At 48.3% G+C, this 22,875-nt stretch overlaps 6 protein-coding genes across 6 annotated transcripts; 2 read left to right on the top strand and 4 right to left on the bottom strand.

Moving 5' to 3' along the window:
- Positions 1-1,975: 1,975 nt before the first annotated feature.
- GIQ15_05425 (guanine nucleotide-binding protein subunit alpha) lies at positions 1,976-3,272 on the top strand (the record flags this gene model as incomplete). Its single annotated transcript, XM_033552842.1, has 5 exons — positions 1,976-2,093; positions 2,148-2,490; positions 2,550-2,962; positions 3,025-3,168; positions 3,229-3,272. The coding sequence occupies 5 exons, from the start codon at positions 1,976-1,978 to the stop codon at positions 3,270-3,272; spliced, it is 1,062 nt and encodes a 353-aa protein (XP_033403986.1).
- A 1,219-nt stretch (positions 3,273-4,491) lies between these two features.
- Positions 4,492-6,822, bottom strand: GIQ15_05424 (uncharacterized protein; the record flags this gene model as incomplete). The annotated part of the gene is made up of 3 exons (XM_033552841.1): positions 4,492-5,487; positions 6,034-6,359; positions 6,414-6,822. 3 exons carry the CDS (start codon positions 6,820-6,822, stop codon positions 4,492-4,494), a joined length of 1,731 nt encoding a protein of 576 aa, XP_033403985.1.
- A 3,089-nt stretch (positions 6,823-9,911) lies between these two features.
- GIQ15_05423 (uncharacterized protein) lies at positions 9,912-11,120 on the top strand (the record flags this gene model as incomplete). Its single annotated transcript, XM_033552840.1, has 1 exon — positions 9,912-11,120. One exon carries the CDS (start codon positions 9,912-9,914, stop codon positions 11,118-11,120), a length of 1,209 nt encoding a protein of 402 aa, XP_033403984.1.
- A 439-nt stretch (positions 11,121-11,559) lies between these two features.
- Positions 11,560-12,108, bottom strand: GIQ15_05422 (uncharacterized protein; the record flags this gene model as incomplete). The annotated part of the gene is made up of 1 exon (XM_033552839.1): positions 11,560-12,108. One exon carries the CDS (start codon positions 12,106-12,108, stop codon positions 11,560-11,562), a length of 549 nt encoding a protein of 182 aa, XP_033403983.1.
- Positions 12,109-13,957: 1,849 nt separating this feature from the next.
- GIQ15_05421 (4-coumarate-CoA ligase 1) lies at positions 13,958-15,860 on the bottom strand (the record flags this gene model as incomplete). Its single annotated transcript, XM_033552838.1, has 4 exons — positions 13,958-14,198; positions 14,274-14,395; positions 14,449-14,737; positions 14,806-15,860. 4 exons carry the CDS (start codon positions 15,858-15,860, stop codon positions 13,958-13,960), a joined length of 1,707 nt encoding a protein of 568 aa, XP_033403982.1.
- A 1,211-nt stretch (positions 15,861-17,071) lies between these two features.
- On the bottom strand, positions 17,072-22,774 carry GIQ15_05420 (uncharacterized protein; the record flags this gene model as incomplete). Its single annotated transcript, XM_033552837.1, has 4 exons — positions 17,072-18,457; positions 18,520-21,615; positions 21,682-22,648; positions 22,710-22,774. The coding sequence occupies 4 exons, from the start codon at positions 22,772-22,774 to the stop codon at positions 17,072-17,074; spliced, it is 5,514 nt and encodes a 1,837-aa protein (XP_033403981.1).
- Positions 22,775-22,875: the final 101 nt, after the last annotated feature.

Raw genomic sequence — 22,875 nt, 5'->3', positions numbered from 1 at the left:
AGCAGGGATACCAAGCCCTATCCACGCACTATACCCAACTCGCGGGTCTCTCGCAGTTGCTCGTCATATTCAGACAGGGTCGGAGCTCAATATCCGCCGCAGATCGTGGGGCAACTTATGTTCCATCGTTCCATCTTCTATCGTTCTATCGTCATGTTCCATTCTATCGCGAGTTTGCAGGAAAACATCGTCAAGTTCGTCCAGCATGGCGCTAGTCCTAAACCAGTAATTGACCCACCAGAAGATCATAAAAATAACTTCTCACGTGATATTTTGCCCCAGTTTAAGGGGTTGGAGACCACGTGATATCACTTTTTGGTGGAAAGTTCGGACTTTGAACTTGCATGAAGAGAGGGAATATGCTCCGCATAGGCTATAGAGTCGGTATCTAACCCTGTAGCTATGGGCGTTTATGCAAGGATGGATCACGAGGAGTAGGGATGAAACGTCACCGGGGGCTGTAAGTGTATGTCGACTGAGGAACGGCGGTGCCACGGAGTATCAGGCTGGCAGAAGGGCCATGAACCTATATATCCAGATCCATGCAACGGGGTATAAGCCCGTGCATAGCCAGATCTCTCCCTCGATTCATAGCCTGGCGATGGCGAGGCTGGGATGGGGTGCCTAGATGGCGAGTTGCATCCTCCAGACCAGACGAACTGCCGATGGTGGCACTATGTGTTTCATGTTTCCTCGGTCCGGACCGTACAAATGTGCCTCGAGATAGGGGAAGGGACTCTATCGCCCACTCTGTCGCGATCTAATAATGTCAGCTCTAATTACCAGTCTCGACGGAGTGAAGGTGGACCAGCCTGTAATATTAAGAAAGCAGCTTCGAAGATATATTGATATATTAGCAGACTCCGAGAGTGTGCCTTAGTGCTTGTACGTACGGTAATACGGTACGTTCCTAGGCCGAAGTAAGCAAAGACAGAAAAAGAAGGTTGAAGGCTGCGGGACCTCGCTGGCGAATGAGCCTGCTGGTACTCCGTATAGCCAGCGATCTCCAGCGAGCAGCGAATGGGCTTTCCAGGCTGCGTGGAAGAGTCGGAGGCTGTGATCCTCGCGGCACACCCAATCACACTGCGTGGCAGCTCGAACAGGGCTGACAGCACCGTACACGATACTGTCTGACGCCATCAGATCTTCTTCATCCATCTCTAGCATCCTCTGTAGATGTCCATCTGTAGAGTAGACATACTGTAGATAATAATGGAGAGATACGTAGATACCGATGTAACGGCGATACGGCTAGGGCGACCCGAGGTGGCCAAGAACGCACTCCTGGGACGCTTCTCGGGCGGGTCTGGTGTCCCGATCTGGCATGGTGCGGTATTTCTATGCCCTCCCGTACTGTCATGCCGTGACGCGCCAGGAATTGGCCTTCTCTTCCCCCTTCAGACCTTCTTGCCCTTCCGCCATCCGCATCCACGACCATCTCCATCCACCAAAGACCAACCACCGCCGTCTCCCATCGCCCATCGCCCGTCGCCCGTCGCATTCTCGCTCTCGACGCCGACTGTCGCTGTCTAGAGACCCAGGGCGGCCGTTCTTCGTCGCTAATCGCCAGACGCCAGCTCCCAGCTCTCGTCTCGATACGGTTCCGCCACGGCCCATCCCCTTTTGTCTGGTCTTGCCTGCGTGCTTGCATCCGATCTTGCATCGCCTGAGAGCAGCTGGCACGTCTTTGTGTCTGCCTCTGTCGCCGCCGGGAGTCCATAGTGTGAGTGCAATCCTCGTCCAGAACGCTGTCTTTTGGCAGTTTGTTTTCTTTTTTGATGCCGGTTTTTTTTGGGGGCTGTCGAGCTGGATATCAACCTACACCCATCTTCTTCTTTTACCATGATTATATGGCATCAAAGGAGCATTCAGACATTGCAATACTCTAGGTGAACACAATTTCTAACCTCACCGCTGAGCAGATCCCTTTTTACCACCTAAACCGTTAACACAACGTTCTTTCGAAACCGCCAAGATGGGTTGCGGAATGAGTACTGAGGATAAGGAGGGGAAGGCTAGAAACGAAGAGATTGAGAACCAGCTCAAGAGAGATAAACTCATGCAGAGAAATGAAATTAAGATGCTTCTGCTTGGTAAGTTCATCAGCTGTCCATGTTCAGAGCAGTGGCTTACAATGCATAAACTAGGCGCTGGAGAGTCTGGAAAATCCACCATCCTGAAGCAGATGAAACTTATCCACGAGGGATCGTACTCGCGTGATGAACGTGAATCCTTTAAAGAAATTATCTTCAGCAACACCGCTCAGTCGATGCGTGTTATCCTCGAGGCCATGGAGAGCTTGGAGCTACCACTCGATGACCAACGCGCTGAATACCATGTACACACCATCTTCATGCAACCCGCTCAGATCGAGGGTGACTCTCTGCCACCAGAGGTTGGTGCTGCCATCGAGGCCCTGTGGAAGGACGCTGGTGTCCAGGAGTGCTTCAAGCGGTCGAGAGAGTACCAATTGAACGACTCTGCACGATAGTAAGCTATATTCTCGCTGCTACCGTCTTCTAGCGATGTATTAACCCTTTTAAAAATAGCTACTTTGACTCTATCGGTCGCATTGCCGCGCCAGACTACCTCCCCAACGACCAGGACGTGCTTCGCTCCCGTGTCAAGACCACCGGTATCACCGAGACCACCTTCATCATCGGCGACCTCACCTACCGCATGTTCGACGTCGGTGGCCAGCGTTCTGAACGTAAGAAGTGGATCCACTGCTTCGAAAACGTCACCACCATCCTCTTCCTCGTCGCTATCTCAGAATACGACCAGCTCCTGTTCGAGGACGAGACCGTCAACAGAATGCAGGAGGCCCTCACATTGTTCGACTCCATCTGCAACTCAAGGTGGTTCATCAACACCTCCATTATCTTGTTTTTGAATAAGATCGATCGATTCAAGGAGAAGCTTCCTGTTAGCCCAATGAAGAACTACTTCCCAGATTACGAAGGTGCGTTTCGCCATTGATACACTAACCTTTTAGACTTGATTACTGACATGCTTTCTTTTTAGGAGGCGCCGACTACTCTGCTGCTTGCGACTACATCCTCAACCGCTTCGTCTCGCTAAACCAAGCAGAGCAGAAACAGATCTACACACACTTCACATGTGCCACTGACACCACCCAGATTCGATTCGTCATGGCAGCTGTCAATGGTACGTGATATCTTGCCCAATTTCACCATAAACATCAATATCTTACTAACTTCCGTCTAGACATCATCATACAAGAGAATCTCCGACTCTGCGGTCTTATATAATGCACCCCCCCTCCTCGCATCTCCATGAAAGGAAATCTTGACCTTTCAGACCTCTCATCGGTTTTTTTCATCTTACGTGTATTTGATATCCCATAATTTACCCGCCAAAAACCCAGCAACCTACGCGACACGTTTCCCAAATTCTCAATTCCCCTATCTGCGTGGCCCGGTGACCTTTCATTCTTCTTCCTTATTCCCGTTTTCCTTGATTTTCCTTTGAACTCCAGGCGTCTCGTTGACCGTTGAATCTATGGTCACTCTATCTTGGATCACTATAATTTCCTACTAATTTGTTCCATTCCTATTCACAGAAGGATATCCACCGTTCCATGCCTCGTGTCAAGTTCTTGTTGCTACTCTATTCCATTCCACACCCCTGGTTTTCCCTTTCTTTCCCACGGAATTATCTCTTCGTCGTTACTTACTACACCCCCCACCACACTGCTCGATGCTAGCGCTATGCTTTTCGCATTGCATTGGCCGGCCTATTTACGGATTCCATGTCAATTGTTTAGCTCTTTTCCTTACATTTCCTTGTTCTCTCTGCGCTCAGTCCTCTCTCTGTCTCTCCGTCTCTCTTTCACAGGTATTCCCCCTTTCCTTGCGCCTTTTCCCTACCCGTGTCTCTGTCTCTGTCTTGTCTCTCTCACTTATGGGGAATCCTGTACAACGCCTCAAATGCAAACTTTTCCCTAACTAAATGTCGGTTCGGAAATTGGGAGGATAACCATGGCCGTAAATGCTATTTTATAATTTTCTTTTCTCTTTCTTCTTCTCCACTTGTCTTTCTCTCGCGTCTTGATTGCCCTTTTTCTTGTGTTTTATCTCTCCGTCTGCCGTGTTTCCTTGCATCTCTCTATCGCTTATTACTTTTTGGCGAAGTTCCCATAGAAAATGATAGCTATTCGATGATGTTCAACGTTATTCCCTCCGTTCGAAACTGTAGTCACAATCATCACGAGATGAAATGGGGCCGCAGTTACACCCCTGCTAAAGTAATATGATAGATCTAGCAACGACTGGCCTTCGCCTCCCTCCCGCATGGCAATTACGAAGTACATGTAAGAGACGATTACGGTGCTTATCAGGTCATCAGTTAGATCATTAAATCGTAATTATAACAATACGGGTATCAACATCACCCCTACTCCCTACGCAGAAGTCAAAGACCAGCCCATGCCCACTCCGCTAAAAATCCTACAACAGGCATGGATACCCTTTAAAACCTCAGCTTCGGCCCGACATAAACAATCATAATAGCCACAAACCACAGCCCGAATATCCATAGATACATCAGCATACGGCCCCACCACCCCCTCCCCTCGCTCATCCGTCGAAGCATTCCCATCCTCTGCCCCGCCGACTCTAGGCCAGAGGTGTTCTTATCCAACCCTTCAACAGCACGGTCGAGGACAGATTTCTCCGACTCCAGCGTCGTATGGAACGTATGTGTTGATGTCTTTAGCTGTGCAGCCAGTGTGAGCAGGGAGTCGGTGAGAGATTCCTGTTCTTGGCGATCGATGGACAAGGACGTTTCGGAATCTAGTTCTTTGCTTGCATCTGCACCTATTTTTGAAGAGGGGTGGGGGCGGAACGGAGGGTTGGGGGCGGCTGATGTATATGTGGGTGTGGATGCAGCCGGATGGGCGGAAGCTGAGAAGGTCCCTGTTGACATGGTGGCTTTGGTAGGGTGGCTGGCTGTTTCGGTGGGAGTATGTGCTGTCGTAGGGGTGGGTATGTTATTTCGGCTGCGTAATGTATTTGAGCTGAATTCCTCTCCGTGAACAGACCCGGGCCCGAACGTCGAGGATGGTGGTGTGGGAATAGTTGAGCTTAGACTTCGTTCTGATCGGGTGGACGCTTCTTTCTCCCCTGTCTGCTTGGAGTCATCCCTTACATTCGCAGAGCTGGTCGATGCTCGTGACGATGTATTTTCCGGCGTGGCACTGTCCTGCGGCGTGGGAAGGATATCCTCTTCATCTTCTGACGTGTAGATGCTTGCATCGATTTCGGATTCGGGTGTGGCTGTATTGGCTGCTGCTGTTGCGCGAGCATGTGCCTGAGTGCCTAGGTCATCTAGCCTTTGCCGGAGGATCTTGAGTTGCTGTCTCTTTTGCGAGAGGTCTGATTGAACGGTTTGTTTGCGCTGGGGGTGTTTTATCTCCGACGAGCTGCGTTCGAGTTGGAGGAGTAGATTGCGACCATATTCTATGTTCTACACGAAATGTCAGCTATTGTCACGCTAGAACAAGCAGGGGCGAGGGTGAATAGTCCCTATGACATATTCATCCAAGAGTTAGGCAATCTTACAGCACCAACGCGAGCTCTATGATATTGCGATCGCAGCAACGGCGTCAAGTCTGCGGAAGGCGATAGTATGTTGCTTTCCAGGCGAGATAACAGCTGAGTAAGATTTATAGAGGTTGTGTTCGAGGAGGAGTATGCTTCGGATAGCTTTCGAGCCATTGCAAGAGTATTAGAGCCTTCAATCCAGCGTCTGTCTTCTGCTCTTTTGAATTGACTTGCTGTTCTTTATTTGATATTCGGCAACTTGAACATGTTATCTAGAGATTAGGTAAGCATGTTTATAGACATGTCATGTGATATCTTATCGATAAAGAGAAGCCACAATCAACTTTCAACTTCCACTTTCAACTTCTATTCATCTATTCAAATTCGTTATAATTATATTATTGACAATCAGGTGGGAAGATGAACACATATACTGTTAAGATAATGACGGTCAAGCTTGTCCTTTCACCTCCCATGGCTTTTCAGTGACACCTTCGGTATAAACCCCGCCCTTTGGCCGCCACATGCAGGAGTTATGCGCAGGCAGCATCTCCGCTCGCGCAGCCTCAAATTCCTTCATCTCCGTCTCCGAAAGCCCCTCGGGCATGGGAGACTCTATATGCCGATCGTCCACGTTGATAAAACCATAGCGTTCATAGACCGGCCGACCATAATCGGTAGCATCGAGCCAGCATTCAAGTCCCATAGCGTCGGCCTTGTCCACCCCCCATTGGAGGAACAGGGCTCCTACACCACGACGGCGGTAGGAAGGTATGGTAAACGCAATATTCAAAACTGAATTAAAAAAGTTAGCTCATATTGCAGATGTATGGTCAGCGCACAACTTACATATATGAGGTCTCCTTGCCATCTTCGCGCGAGGGGCAGTGACTCCACGAAGAAACCCAGTCGCAACCACTCTGCCCATCGAGCCTTCGGGGTGCCAGTCGGCTACAACTTTCTCTTCATCGTAGCCCTCAAATGGATCCGTCTCGTAGATCTTCCATAGTGCTGCACCGACGATCTTATTGTCCGCGTCTGTATCAACTACCTTCATCCACTGAGCCTTGGGGAACTCGCCCCTGTATTCCTCCTCGAAGAGTCTCTCGGAGTTTGCAATACTCTTCTCCCGGTCATTGTTAAGAATCGGACAATAAGCGCGGAAGAACGGTTGATGAGGTGTTTCGTAGGCCTCCCACAATGCCCTGGTTAGTTCTGGGAAGTCTGCATCCCCGAGAGGGAGGTGTTCGAGATGCATGTTTTCCTCGCTTGGTGTAGATATTTGAATAGTGGTAACGCCCTCTTTTACGCGGGTTACTCTGACTTATATACTTATTTTGGAACGCAAGGTAGCATTTACGCATAGAAATCAGGCCCGCAATTTACTACTAATTTTAGAACTACGAACGCCATTACTGCTATTAGTCATGATTATTTTGAAATAATTATCATTAAAAAGAACCGATTTTATTATATTAATATTCTTTCGTATATAACATTTTAAAAGGTCAATGAATGTTTGGCTGAGGAAAAGGGACTGGGCTATTTAAATGGCCTCATCTCGGCGCCAAAGGCCACTTCATCAATTTCACCGTTTACAACCACACTGTGTTTACAACCATTATCATTGTCGAGCACTATTCCCTTTAGCCCCTCTTTCTAAAGGATGTACCTATTGAAGCTGCCCGCGGAACTTCTTCATTGGGTGCTAGAATACCTAGGTGCCTCATTCTTCCGGGATGATCTAGGACGACTGACGGTCTGTAAGCAGTGGTATCGCGTTGCCTACCGCGTGCTCCAAACCGATGTCAAACTATCCTCCAAGGCCTTAACAAGGCTTTTTGCCAGTCCAAATCTATCAACTCAAGTGAGAAATATCAGCAACGGGGTGAAAACGCTCAGGGTGGTGCTTAATGGATACGACGACGACTGGGACTCGGACGACAGAACAGAGATCGATGCCGATATCACACAACGCCTCGATGAATGGACGGAAAGGCTGAACAAGAATTTGTCGAAACTCAGGGATCAGCTCTGCAATAATAAAGCATTTCGAACTCTTGAGTTTCACGCATATAGTGAATTCCATCCCGATGCGCCGGTGTCTGCACTACGGAGCTATCTCTACGCAGACACCATCTCCAACATTCTTTCTCTAGAAAATTTATCCGTGTTGGTATTAGACACGTGTGGTAGCTATTTGATATCCCGCCAGGCTGACACGGTCACTCCGCATTCTGAAGATCGAAGTCATATATGCCGTTATATATCCGCGCTTCTCCCACAATTACATCGCGTTCAACTGCGCATGCGTCAAATATGCCCTCTTGCTCTCCAACCTAGGGATAAGGAAATTAAACACTTAAAAGAGGTCCTCGTTAATCTCAGTCTATCAAACGAACCTTCTCTAAAAACATCCGCTAAATATAGCGCCCGATGCGGCTCTGAAGGAAGACCAAGAAATTTTTTACAATTACAGGACAATATGTACGAACAAGCCACCTTGCTCGCGGCACGGATTTCTTGCCCCGCTAACATCAAGATTTTAATGCACAAACTCCATGGTGTTACGGACCAGGGGTGGAAATTGCAGTCTTTCAATGTGAATACTGGAAGAAAAATGGTTCTGCAACCTTGGATGGCGTGGAATGAAGAGGGTGAGACGGACTCTGAAGATTCGCTAGAAAACGAGTCGGCAGACGGGTCAAGTTTTTCTGACGACGAGCCATCAGATCTCCCCTAATGATGATCAGTCATGTTGCCTTAGAGCGGTCATTACTATCTTCGCTCTGAGATGTACAAGAAGAGGTGGTATTTTTATAACAGAGTGATAAAGTATGGGAAACAAGTGGGAGTGTCTAACATCTGGTTAATATAGCACATAGGTTGCATTTTTCTCTCTTGTTTTTGGATTTTCGTATCAACACCATGGCTACAAATAACAGATATTTAGGTAACATATCGGCCGTAGCATCCCCTTCATTACAACCCCTACCCACATGCACGGACACAGAGGAAGCAAAAAAAAAATGACAAGACTTGAATGAGGTCAAAAAAAAAATAAAAATAAAAATAAAAATAAATTCGCTTTCATTGTAAGGCATTCACCAGTCGGAAATACCCTCTTGGTGTTTAGTGGATACTGATAGGTCGCACTGTGTTTAAATAATTAATTAGAAGATTGCTATCCGCAAATTTGAAAAGTAGATGTGCATACATAGCCAATTTTGAATGATGACGTTTGTATCAGTTGGGAATCTGGCATCCCTTGCAGGCACAAGGCGGGATATTTTTCAGCTTCGTACCGCAACTCCAGCAATCGGGAAAACTAGTAACCCCCGTGATGGTGCGTGGCTGACCGGAGGAATTAGTTTCAGGATTTTTCGTAGTTTTCTTAGACGTTCCTGTATTGGTTTTCTTGGAAGTCTTTGCCTTGTTTTGCTCAGGCATGTTTGTAGTGTTGGATGTTTTTTGGGGGTACAGGTCGTTGATAGACGTAATCGAAAATGCGAAGCTGGGCAAGATAGGTAAGATTAGAGTATCTTTCAGGTAGGTAGATTGACTTTTCTTTCAATGGCTGTGTCTGATAGTGGTGTCCTGGGCACTCTATCTTGTCCTAGGGAGAAAGATAATTGACGTCCTTATATAGACTTCCCCCGCGGCCTTCGGGTATTATCAGACTCATTCTAAATGGAGAATAGAGAAAAGAGAATAGAGATAACGAGGCCGAAATTCAAAATTTGGAGTCTCCATTTGATTCGAAGGTTGTTTAGCGCATGATCCAGCTAAACCCTTGGACACGCTGGCAGCACCATGCTCTGGCACATTGATGTATGGCAGACAACTGTGAGGGGTATGCGGCCAGGAAGGTTTCCTCAGAATCCGGTAGGGGTATTGGGCCTTGTCATTGCGTCAAATGAATAACATATTCCCTGTAGCCAATCCATTCAGCATGACCCCAAAAACCAAGACGCATCGATATGCATTTACAAATGGAAACATATTGATAAACAAGGTAGTTACCCATTGTGACTGCTTTGGCAGCCTGACAGGGCTATATTTTATCAACAGTGTTGAAGCTTGAAGCCTAGTCAACCATGCGTCGAGTAGGATATGGGCCATGTCAAACGGAAACTCGGATCAAATGGAATGGCCATATGTAAAGGACGTCGAGCTTCAAACATGCCAACTCAGTCGTTTCTTGGCACGAGACTTGCGTCAACATAGCAGGACAGGCGTATATAAAATCTTCATCGGTTGCCAGGCGAAGTTGTGAGTTACACTATTGGTAACTACAACGGTAACTAACCATTTCAAAACACTGGGCTTCTCAAAAATTTAACCGCCATGGCACGCCCAAGTAATGCGTGGACTGGCTTTGATAACCTAGACTCGGAGTCTGATCAGTACCATCGCATCCTGAAGCTGCTGTCCACTGCGAATTTTGAATACCTCGAGACTCGGGCACTCGGATTTCGCACAAAGAAAGACAAAACGCTATCACCCGATGTTTCTTGCAGCATTGATACCAGTCGCTTTACCTGTGGCTTCAATAACCTCATTCTCGAAGTCGTCTTTTCCGACCAGGTATATTGGGTTGCACGCATCCAGCATGGTCCCGTTGATGCATCGATCCAGGAAGATATGCTTAGTGAGATCGCAACAATGCGTCTTGTTCGCGAACGCACATCAATTCCTGTGCCTGAAGTCTTTGACTACGCTGTTTCAGATACCCCGTTTGGGTATCCCTATATGTTGGTGCAGTGCCTGCCAGGGAAACCTTGCGATAGCGTAATTGCAACAGCAGCTCCTTCGAAACATTTTCAAAAGGCTGCCAGTCAGGTTGCTGATATATTCTTTGAGCTCCAACAGCTATCGTTTGACACCATCGGGAAAGTTGTATCGAGTGGTGATGCTAGGTCAGAATTTGAATTGATTCCACACGGGCCGAATAAAGATGCTGAGCCGCCGCAAACTTCGCTTGATTACTTTTACAGAGAGAGAGTGATACAGAACAAAGAGATAGTGTCTGTTCACCCGGACGACCCGGACTGGCTGACTGCTTGCTGGGTGCTTAAGATGGCAACCGATCACATCTATACCGATGACAGGATCGATGGCCCGTTCCCTCTCTGCCACCTGGACTTGCACCATGGTAATATCCTATTTGATGAAGAATATAACCTTACTGGAGTCTTGGATTGGAGTCATGCCCAAACTGTGCCCCTGGAGCGCTTTGCACTATGTCCGGAGTTTATAACTTTCCCCGGCCGTTCCGACGACGATAATCGACCGATCATCGAGTTCAGGGACCTGGTTATCCAGGCTATAAAGAAAAGGGAGGCCAAAGAGCGTGGAAGCCAGGACCAGGACTGTTCGAAAACCCTCCTCTCGGCTTTCATGGAGTCTCCCAAGGCAGAGATTGCTTACTTCTGTCATATTAGTAATTCCCGTCAGGCACTCTGGTTTGCACAGCGTGCTCGTAAGGTCATGTTTGGAGAAGAGATCACTTGGGAGCAGTTAAAGAAGGTGTACGGGACAAAGCCACTCTGTTAGAGTAAACAAGCTATAGTAGTTATTCGATGCCCTCGGAATATTTATTGGCGAGCAAGGGAGACCTGCATTATGGATTCATTTTCTGTGCTAGAATACTACCTATATGAAATGGTCTAGAAGGATATTTACGATAATGGCACATCGTGGCCGCAGTGTATGGTAATAAGGCTTTAGATAACTTTATTTTATTCATTGAACGGACTAATCTGTGGCCCCTGTTGCTAGATTAAATAAACTGTCCCGCCAGCCAGGCAATCAAAAATAGAAAAAAAAAGAAATATGATGTTGTCGTTGAGGGTATCACTTCATCGTAAAATTATATCATCCTTTTTAAAGGGATAAACAAGAAAGGAAAAAGGAGATAGCCAGGAACAGAGTTTAAAAATCGTGACAAGGGTACGAGATGCCAACAACCCCTTCCCTTGCTTTGTAAGACGCTCTAGCGGTACTCGAGTACCTTTCTCCTCCAGTTTTTTCGAGTCTCGGATCCAACTTCTCTGAATACCTGCACGGTTTCCTTTTGGAGGCGCGGCGCTGCTGGATTGGACTGTTCCGAATAGACAGGCTGTGCGAACTCTCGCTCTGTCAATGTCGTCGTGTGGTGTTTCATATCCTGAGTCGCGGTAGGTAGAGGCAAGCTTGTCATATCAAAGGCTTGTGTATACTGGTGGGGTTCGCTGGCGGATGTGTTTGAAGCTGGAATTTCAGGACGGCCAGTGTGATTCGCATTCTGCGTTGGCTGATTGCTGGGAGGGCTCCCGTTTTCGAAGAACAAGTGAATTTGTAGCTTTTCGCCAGAATGGTCGGATATATTTATTGCTCGCGAGTAATTTTTGGCACCGGAGTTTTGAGAGGATGACATCTTGTGCTGTCGAGACCGTCGGACAATGACAAATATGAGCACGGAAAGGGGTAGGAGGAGATATAGCCAGGTAGCAGGAACTTTGAACGCCTGTAGTTGAAATATATCTTGCTTGACGGGAGCCATGGCGGATGTTTTATATGACAGATGTCGAAGGCGAACAGAGTAAATAATTTTGCCTCTCGGGAAGTATCACTAAAGAGACGTTGAATTATGCAAAGAGTAGGCAGAGGAGGCAAAGGAGGCGGATATAGATGCTCATGCAAGGATAGATTTTCCAAAAAAGGAATAAGATATATATATGGCAGAAGGCGACAGATATATACACTTGACTAGCAGTTGAAGATCAAACTATTTTCCGATCCCTGCATAAAGAGTTAAAAGAGAGAAGGAAAAAAGAAAGAGGGAAGAAGGATACGCCTCCGGGTCGGCGTCATCTAGCCTTTCCACAGGGACGTCTCAGCAACCGCATGGCCAGACTTCACAACGGTGGGCCCGTTAAAGCTTGGATGATCATGCCCCGAAGCTCCCGAGATCCCATAGCCCACGGCTCCGGGTCTGCGTAAGAGCCAGCTCAGCTTGGAAGAAACGCTGAGACAGGTTACTAAGCCTGGTACACGCAGATGGCGGCCGATCCTGAACGATTGCAGCAGTCAAAGTATCGAGTTTGGTAGGCCTAAGCGCTGGGGAAGACGGGAACGCCGGCATCCTGTGAAGATCTCCGTGGAACTGTCTGATATTGCCTATTAGACGGGAGGGTATAGGTGGCATCGCATCAAGAACGGGGTAGTGCTTCGCATGCCCCCCTTACGTAGCACGAAGCAGGCTGGCCGAATGAGACGGAGCTTGCCCCGCAGCGACAAGAAAAAACTTCAAGCTCGGCCAGCGCCACTACCTCGCAGGGGTGGGTTCAACTTGATTCCGTTGTGGTGGTAGTATAGGTGTATCCTGCTGTAGCTGTTTGAGCCTCTCCAAGCTCGACGAACCAACACGGCCGTACCCTTCTCCCTTCTGCCGTTAACCTTCTGTCGGCCACTCCATGTCAGCTGAGCCTCAAACGACCTCGCTGTAACCTCGCGGCCCTGGAGCGCCGGCCGAAGCGATGCAAGCTGAAGAAAGCTGTGGAGGTTGAGGATGCAAGGCGAAGTTCAGCTCGCGATGGCAACCTGTTAGCCGTATCGGGACTAGCGTGGACACAGCCACACTAAACACGTGCTTTGCACCAGCCACACGCCACCAGCCACATCTCAGAAGGGAAATTTTGGACTTCGAGCTTCGTTCTACTATATAGACGCCATCGTCCACATATTCAGGACGAGTTTTCTACGCAGTTACGATATGTACATACGCCTCTGACTACGTTATCCTGCTGCCTGCTATAGCCCGGGTACGGCCTGGTCCTGCCGAGACCCTGCTGCGCACTGGTCAAGGCAATCACGGGAGGAACTGCGCCAGCCACGTATCACTCGACAAACGCTCGATCAAACAAGGATGGACCGGATAGGAAGCATAACGACCGTATCGGCACATTGCACCATGCACAAATCCCACCGACTGGCCTGATCTCCAGCGCGTCAAGCGAAATGGATCCCGAGAATGCAAGCCAGCGGCAGCCCTCAGCTGAAGAGGCACAATTTGGCTTTCCCTCGTCTTTAACCGGACTCGGCATCTAAACGAGCAGACGGCTACTACGGTCTGATAGGCCGCTTGCCGTCGATATCTACGCTTAACCGTCGATACTTTTGGCCATGGCGATCTCGACTGCGACAGGCTGCAGCGATTCCCTATGAATTGAACGCAATTTTTACCCCATATTCTACATACATGCATGCAGCCAGCTGAACCGATGTATGAGCTAAAGCCCAATTACGCCCTTTACCTGGCAAGCGGGAAGCGGCCCAATGTTCTATTGAAAGCCGCAATTGTCACTCCGCAGTTGTTACTCCGCACTCCGCACCCGCAGCTTGTCCGTTCGCTAAAGTTTGGCGGAGACCTGCACTGGCTCTTGCTGTGCCTCCTGGGCTGCCCTCTCGCGTAGGACTTTCCGCAGGATCTTGCCGGACGGGTTTCTGGGTATTACGTCTACAAAGACCACTCCGCCCGTGATTCGCTTCGTGGGGGCAACGTTCTTCTTCATGTAGTCGACGATGTCCTTGGCGTTTGCTGTTGCACCAGCTTTTAGGGTTATATATGCCTGTGGATACTCCTCACCATCTCTATGGAATCAGCCTGCGTTAGCACGACTTTTTTGACAGCTCATTCCTGTGGGTTGGAAATGGTGGTTTTCTAACCTGGTTACGCCAACGACAGCTGCATCAGCTACGGCTGGATGGTCTAGAAGTACCCCTTCTAGCTCGGCGGGGGCTACCTGGTTTCCCTTGACCTTGATAAGTTCCTGCACGTTTCGGATACCCTGGAGTCAGCCTGGAACCTGCGGGAGGAGCTGCAATTGGTGCATTTGCTTACCTTTTTTCGGTCCACGATGAAGAATTTCCCTGCGTCAGTCACGTAGCCGATGTCTCCGGTCTTCAGCCAACCATCCTCGGTGAGAGTCTCTCGGGTTGCGTCGGGCCTACCCCAGTAGCCTTTCATGATGTTGGGACCTCTAACCCAGATTTCACCTCTCTGGTTCCGGCCCAGCTCTGTCACACCATCATCTGCCATTATCCTGCCCTCGCAGTTTGCATTTAGTTCCCCGACAGATGCACTCGTGCCCTTTTCATTTGGGTCCCAGCCGAGAATAGAGCAAGTGGTCCTGGTATCACATCTATCGTCAGCTCTCCACATAGCAAGAAGAAGGTACATTCGAGGTACATAACTTACTCAGTCATACCCCAGCCCTGCCTAACATGAAGCTGTCCAGCAGGGAACAGGGCTTCTACTTCTTCACTAACCTCTCTCCCCAAAGGCGCAGCTCCGCTTCCAATTGACTCCAAGCAGCTCAAATCATAGTCCTTGACTTGGGGATGCTTGGCCAGCGCCACGGCAATCGGTGGAACCACCAATAGCTCGTTGATGCGGAATTTTTGGATGTTTTCCAACATCTGGATGAAATCGAACCGCGCCATGACGTATACTGGGACGCCACGCCTAAGGGCTGCAGCTATGAAGATGTTTTGTGCCATCGCGTGATACATTGGCAAGAAACAGAGCCATTTAGTTCTAGCATTCCGATTGACATAGTCATTATGAAGAGAGCCGGTCTTGGTGAATTGAAGGAGGTTGGCCACATAGTTTCTATGTGTAATTTCAACTCCCTTGGGAACACCAGTCGTCCCGCTAGAATAATTCAATGCTAGTGTACGGTTTGCTTCACCTGAAGCCGTCAAGGAGTCCCAGAAGAATTGGCTTCCGTCGGCCGGAGAAGCGATGAGGTCTCCCCAGTGACGACACCCATTTGCACCACGGCCTGTTCCGTCAAATACTGCGCTGTTGAATATGAATACCCTATCCAGGCCCATACCGATGGATTTTGCTGCAGAAATACCGGTATCCAGGCTTGCATCGGCGCATAAAAGGTATTTCGCACCGCTGTCCTTTAACTGATATGCTAACTCTCTTGGTGTATATGTAGGATTTGCGCCTGTGAAGATACCGCCAGCCATCACGATTCCCATAAATGCCACAGGAAAGAACAAGTCGTTGGGAGAAAATAGAAGAACTCGATCGCCTGGTTTTAGACCTGACTTTCTCAATCCGGCAGCGAACCGCTGACACCATAGGCGGTAGTCATGGACTGTGAAATAATGGGTGTCAGGCCGAGCAGCGTCGAGAAAGCTGCATTTGGCCGTCGATAGTGGATGGGTAGGTGATTCAAAGATAACGGTTGGTAGGGAGGCGTTGGGTATCTCCACTGACCATCGAGATTTGAACGGCATTTTGGAGAGGTGAGGTGAGGTGAGGTGAGGAGTAGTTGATGCTGAGAGGTTTTAGCCCTACGAACTCGAGAAAGATGCTTGTAGATATGGGCTGGTATAACTTCTACCTTCGTCGAGTGGGCTGGAGATCAACAGGTCTTTAATATGCCTCTTGTTTCTTATTATAGACCTATGACAAACGGAATGGCGCACGGGGGGTTGAGCTGCATAGGAGTGATTTCAATCAGGTCCAAGGAGAAGGGCTCAGATGTCGGAAGTCTCCTCGTTCCGCACTAGCTTGACGCTCAGTGAACATTTAACTAATTTTAAGAGACGGACGGTGACTTGAAGCCGTCCCGGTTCCCCTCTGTTGGGTCATGGATCTGCCTGATGGAAGGTCGAATAGAAATAAATACACTTTGCGGAGAAGACAACCTTAACCGAAATTCCGAGGCTTCACAACTTTAGGCATCTTCCTTCGCAAAGGACATTTATCGCATTACATTCCCTGCGTTCCGGTGTATCCCTTCACCCAGTACTACGTAAGATCTGAGCAGAACAAAGCCACCAGGGACCCCTTTTCGCTTTGACACCTTTCGACCTTCGAGAATGCCTCGGCACTCGGGGTCTATAATGGAGAACTATGGAATATTCAGTCTCCGCGGTGGGCCAGGGGCCGTTATACGAACGGATCAGCCGGCCGAGGTTCGGTTGCGGACAACGCCGTTGCTGCAATATCAAATTCGACTGCTTCCAACCAGCATTACACTGATGAGTTGGTCCTGGCTGCGAATAGACTAAACACTGCAACGGGAGCTCGCAGGCGAGGGGGTTTAATTGACACAAATACCAGCAAATTGCGTTGACATTATTGGACAAATCGGTGCTCAAAAATAAGCGACTTGGCTAGCGGATAGAAAAAGGGAGCAACTCGAGTCCCTTGACTTCCTAACTACCTAATTTATGACAGACTTGCATGCATGAACCTTGACCCAACGATCAACGTTGAATTGGCGAGAAACTCGGTGGAAATGGAATGTTCACCGAAAAAAGAAAGGAGATATAAACTTCGTCAAAGCGAACTTATTCGGTGAGCATCTCAGATCGTACAAAGGGCTATCTAGCATCAACATGCGTTTACATACTCCGTCTCTAATACCCTTAGAATGAATAGAAAAAGGGAAGACAAAACTAACAAGAAAAAGGTTGACATTTAAAATGGCTCATATAAACTAATCATCATTTCCTGCGCCCATACATGCAACGGCTGTTTGAAGCTCCTTCACTATCTTTTCTTCGAGCAAACTCTCCGCTCCACCCGATCGATCCAGAGGCGGACGTTGAGACCAAGCAACTTCCTTTTCACTAGTTGGAGTGATACGCGATCGCAGAACCGACCGCTTCTCCAACAAAGCATCAATATCGTCCTTCACTTGCACCCTGTCCCACTTGAGATCTTGTATATTCTGTGGGTCTACACCTGCGCTTGGCCCTGCGTCTCGGAACTTTTGAATTATCATCGATATAAGTGCCAGCGAACAGGCTTCGGTCGCCATCCCAAGAGATAGCCGCCTGACGGAATGATGGCTTGCAGCTAGACTTGAGTTGGAAACTATCGTTGGGCTACCGAGTGAAAATGCAGTCGACGCTCGGCGGAGTTGGCCTTCAAATTGGTTGAGGAATGCAGCGACTTCGGGTACAGTGCGTCCAATGTGGTAGAGTAAGTTCAAGCAGAGAGGAAGGAAGCCGGTATTCCATATGGAGAAGAGCCTTGGAGTAGGATCGAATGGCCCGCACCCTTGAGGTTGACGGAATATCTCGGTTAGTCGGTATGTTGATAGTTTAACAAGTATTCCGTCTACTGCTAGTTGCTCAGCGATATTAGGGATGCAAGATAGCTCCAGGAGGTACAACATGCTGATCTCTCCGTAAACTGGGTCACCGTCAATAGTCAGCTGATATGACCAGGAGAAGAGAGTGGCTGCATATCTAATGGTATCGCTATCGGCTAGATGGAACGCAATCTGTTCGTATATGCGGTCGACATCTTTCACCTTCAGAGAAGTTTGCAGGATCGCGGTCAAGATCGCGAAGTCCTTTGGAGTGCACTTCTGGGGGTCATCATGTAGATGTGTGCATAGAGTCCGGTAGCCATTCGCAACAACGTTCTTAATCACGTCGACAACCACAGAGAGGTCGGAAGACACCTCAGGTTTCTTGCTAACAGCTTCGGGGTTGACTTTGCTAGCACCTGCAACGTGGAATTGCAGAGTGAGAAACAATACGTTCAGCAAAAGGCCGTAGTATTCCGTATTATCGTGCAACAAAGCGCTCTCGTATGTCGGGCTGCAAACCCTGATAGTCTCCCATGCAACAGCTAGAAGGCTGAACACCTCTGCACCCGTAGACTTAACTTCGACCAGGCGATGAAGCAAAGCTACAGCGAACTCTGCTCGAGTTTCAAGTAGCTTGAAAAATATTTGCTCATCAGGAATATCTTGAGAATTTGCAACTAGGCAACGACGAACAACGCGAGCCATGGATTTCTGAACTTCACGGTCAGGCATGAAATCCGAGCAATGTTCAATCGCGAAGAATTTCCAGCTATGAAGAAGTGACTATGTGATTTTAAAGTCAGTAAGGCTGCTCACTCTACATCCTTCACTAGGATAGAACTTACCATTTGCGCCTCAACGAGAGACAGATTTAGATTGGCTCGTTTGACTTCTTCCACGAATCCTTGATCCCGTTTACCAACCCATGCGAAATCATAGCCAAATAACTTATTGCCCATAGGAACATCGTAATAGTACTCTTCCCCGAATTCTGGTCGTACGAGAGCAGTACGTTTGATGTTTGATATCTTGCTCTCGCGATACTTCATCTCGAAATTTCGTTTCAAGTTCACGTGTAGTGACGCATTATAGCCGTCGACTTCAACTGCATTCTCCGAGAGCCAGGACACAAGTGGAATCAGTGTTTTGAAGAACGATCCGTCTCTTGCTTCCTTGGCGCTATGCAGATATACGTTGCAAATATCGACCACCAGCGCTGCAATCCTTATGTTCATGCATTTTTTGTATGGTGGGAGTTTGTTGATGTCTAGCTCTGTGACATATTTCGTCACCACTGTGAAGAAGTTTGGATGCTTCTTTAGCTCTGGTGTTACCCAGGGCCAGTTTTCTTGGGCTTTGGCGATGAAATGTAGGGCAGCGACTGCTATCTGGGGAGGGATGGAAGATATGGAGGACAGTAGATCCAGAGAAGCTTCTAGGAATGGTTTTGATTTCATAGACGCAGCTCCTTTATCCGAGTCGGCTTTCAATGACTCTCGGGGTGAGCAACCTGTGAGCAGGAAAACAGCAAGCCACTGTTGTCGTTTGGTTATGACGGAGGTTACAAGCGTCCATATGGCTATCTTAATATCTTCGGATCCAAATGGCTGGTCGAATTTAGCAAGAGCATCTAGGAAGCGGCAGGAGGATTCGGCACCAAGGTGTCCAAGTAACGATGGAGGCTCCCCCTCTGTGTATGCGGAAGCGCGAGACATGAGTAACTCAAGCAATGTTGCAACCGGGAGCTGATACCTGCGGTCAAGGACAAATAATCTCGCTAGTACCGGTGAAGCGCTGAAGAGCTGCTTCTCGAGCGCAGAAACAGGAGCATCTGTCAGCCACCCGACCTGTACTAATATTTTGGCCAGATCAAGTGTCGATACTATTAACGTATTCCAGTGAGGATTAAAATGAACCATATTTTCAGGCACATGGGCTTCAAAGCCGCCCAGTATAATGCGCAAGATAGGATTAGCCGGAAGACTCTCATTCAATCCTGGCCGAAGAATGTTCAATAGGTATTTGGCAGAACTTGAAAAAACGGCAGTCACTTTATCGTCGAGATCTTGGGTATCGTCTGTTCCGTAAACATAATAGAGAATTTTCTGGAAGTTATTGGCTAAAGATGTGTTGATTTGGATCTGCTGATGAATGTCGTTGTGTTTCCAACCTGAACCGCTGTTGTATATCTCCACCATCGCCCGAACAAAGCTGAGCAGACAGGTGCGCATTGAACGTACGGGAATTCCAGCTGTATACTCAACGACGTAGGATGAAGAGGTAACTTTTGCGGTCGTCCTTCGAAGTGCAGCATGTGTAATAGCGTCATCGACAACAGACTCAAATAGTCTAATAGACGACAGGAGGAATGAAAGATCCCCCGAGCTTGCCTCCACCGAGAAAATGATTTTATCGAGCATTCCTCCATTTCCATTCGTTGACAGGAATGAGCTTCGTATAAGTGCTGGCCAAACTCTGCCGGGGAGAACTTTGGTTAGAGCAGAAATAAAATGCATACACGACATGGTGAGATCGAGGTTTCGATTGCTGGAGCTCGCGGAACTGGCGCTCTGGAGGCTCCGTTCAAAGATATCGAAAATCACAGAGAGAATATCGGCATGACGATCCAATCCGTCACTCGCCATCTCTAGAATTCGTTTGGCAGAAGATTCGTGCCCATTTCTTCTAGAAATTGCATATGCAGTGTCTATCAAATCGGCGAGTAGGCCGATGATATCGGAGGCTACTTCATCATCAGGGGCATTCTCATTTCCACGACTGTTCGTAGCTTGTTCTAACCACTTTCCGAGAAATCCAAGGCAGTTATACTGGTGATGCCACATTATCACAGCAGGCTTCGACTCGCTGACAACCTGGCCAACGGTGACTGCGGGTAGAACAGATAATTCATTGGCAAGAACCAATTCGTTTGAGGTCTGCATTACATCTCGCCTTGTAGAAGCGACCTCCTTCATATCAAGCGGAGCGATAAGCTTGACGTAGTTCGCGTTCTCGTCTTCTCGGATTGACCTATATCCCTGGAACCCAGGTGCAACGGCCTGCGTGTAGGTAGCCATAGACTCTAGCTCTTGGCAGATTACGGGTAATCCGTCGTCGTTTGATAAGCTGCATCCTGCGAGAGCTCTGCAAAATTTCAAAAAGTTTATAGCCTCATATGGGAATCGAGATTTCGCGTTTCGAAAGATCTTTTCCATCAAAACGTCGTCTCCGAGGAACACGGCTCGGGGATCGTAAGCATCATCGGATTTTGGTTCCTTGCCCAGGCTTTGATATTCATTCGGTTCTGAAACGATACACAAAACCGCCGCTACAAGCTCAGGGATGTAGTCCAGGTATTGAACGCCGGCCCTAATCAGGTCCAAAAGTTCTAGTTGACCCCATTGGTTTACCAAGTTTTCCTCTCCCTGGCCAGGGATAGCTCGGAGCTGCTCTGATATGGCGAATACGAGTTCAAGCAAGCGACATCTATCAACGGCACTCGAGACAAGAAACCTGACAAAGTCTTCGTCGAATTCGGGGTTGTGTGCTTTTTCCCAGACATCCTCGTAAATGGATAGTTCTGAAAGGCCAGACGGTGTCGCAAACTGTGTGCTGTTATTAAAGGATTCAACGGCATGATTTGCCTGCTGAAGCTCCCTATTTTCCTTTATGGCCAAGGCGATTTCCCCAACGGAGTACATGATTACTGCCCAAGAAAATACAGCAGGACTTGCGGTTAGCCGACCAGCATGGGCTGCCTTGAGGAATATCTCATTGATCTCGCCAATGTCCTTTTGGGATAGGAAGTATGGCGCATTCGTTGGCTTTAGTTCTGGCTTATCCAAGCGCGCGGAAGATGTCTGAAGCTTGAGGAATGAAAGTGTCGTTATTGATATGAGCGTCTGAAGCTTGGAGCATATAGCCACTTGTTCCTCCGTTGACTAGTGTGAATTAGTGAATTGGACTGCGTGTTTGAAGAAGAGATTCAACCGCTCTGGGGTACTTACTGGGCGAATGGTCTCTAGAAATTCATAGTCGCTCATCAATCTGAGCCAGGACAACAGCACTTCAGAGGAGGGAATAGCTTCGGAGGATCTGATTTGAAGGAAAATGAGGCTTAATATCTGGACAAGTTCCTCGAGAGAGCTTGATTGCCATGAATTCTCCATCAACATGTCCGGCCCTACCGCCTTTGACCACCAGCTCCCACTCTCCAGTCCCTTGATGCGTAGCCGGAAAGCCTCGATGCAGCTCGGAATATTAATTTCGGTCTTATCCACCTTTAATTCGCCGCACTGACCCTTGAGAATTACACTTCCTAACTGGCTGGCTTCCGCAATGGAAGAATCCTCATCGGAATCGCCAGATGGCTTAGACTCCGAATTCTGTTGACCCTGCGGTCTATCTCTTAGTGACGTGGCTATCAAAAAATGCGATAGCTTGAGTATGTGTCGTTGCTCTGATAGCCAAATATGGAAGAGGATCTTCTGTCTCGTTTCCTTGGACTTCAATCTATCGGACGTTCCGGTTTGCGAGCCAGCGTATTTGATGATGCTAGAGGCCTCATTTCCGTAGGATCCGTGTGGTGACCTTCCAATTCCAACAGCATCGTGTAGACTCGTAAATTCCTCCTCCGAAAAATGGGACAGCAGTTCGTTTTCACGGCGACGTTGCCAGGCTAGCACCACGATGCGCAACGCGGACACCTCGTCTATTCCGGCCTCCTTGCTCAGCCATAGCGCATCCGACTTTACTTCATCGGAATCAGATGTGTTTTTAGAGGACGTAACGTGAATAGCGGCCGTCTTAGACTCGAATGCGGTTTTTGAAGCATTAGATGGTTTCGGGAATGGAGAGTAGGGATTCGAGAGGATGCTGAGACTGGTTGGAGCGGAGAGAAAGTCTGCAATATTCCTATCGGGTTTAGATTCATCGTCTGTCCTCGCTATGGACAGGTATGCGGTTTTCCATGATCTATCGCCGTAGTTAGCTTCCTGTTTCCTAGATCAAAAGGCGTCTAGAGGTGTGAATGTACATGAGTTGGCTGTCGCCAAAACAATCGTCCAGCGATGGGAAATAGACGTCCGTCGGCGGAGCCATGAGCGCATCCAGCTATATCATTGTCCGGCGGGAGCTGAGGGAGAGTGCAAGCAGCGCCCGTAGTCGAGCTTCAGGGACGAGACGCGGTGTAAAAAGTTGAA

This window comes from Arthroderma uncinatum (genome assembly GCF_011692745.1).
Source record: "Arthroderma uncinatum strain CBS 119779 chromosome Unknown scaffold4, whole genome shotgun sequence".
NCBI lineage: Eukaryota > Fungi > Ascomycota > Eurotiomycetes > Onygenales > Arthrodermataceae > Arthroderma > Arthroderma uncinatum.
Note: the sequence above shows the minus strand (reverse complement) of the source record. Positions and strands in the feature narration are given on the sequence as shown.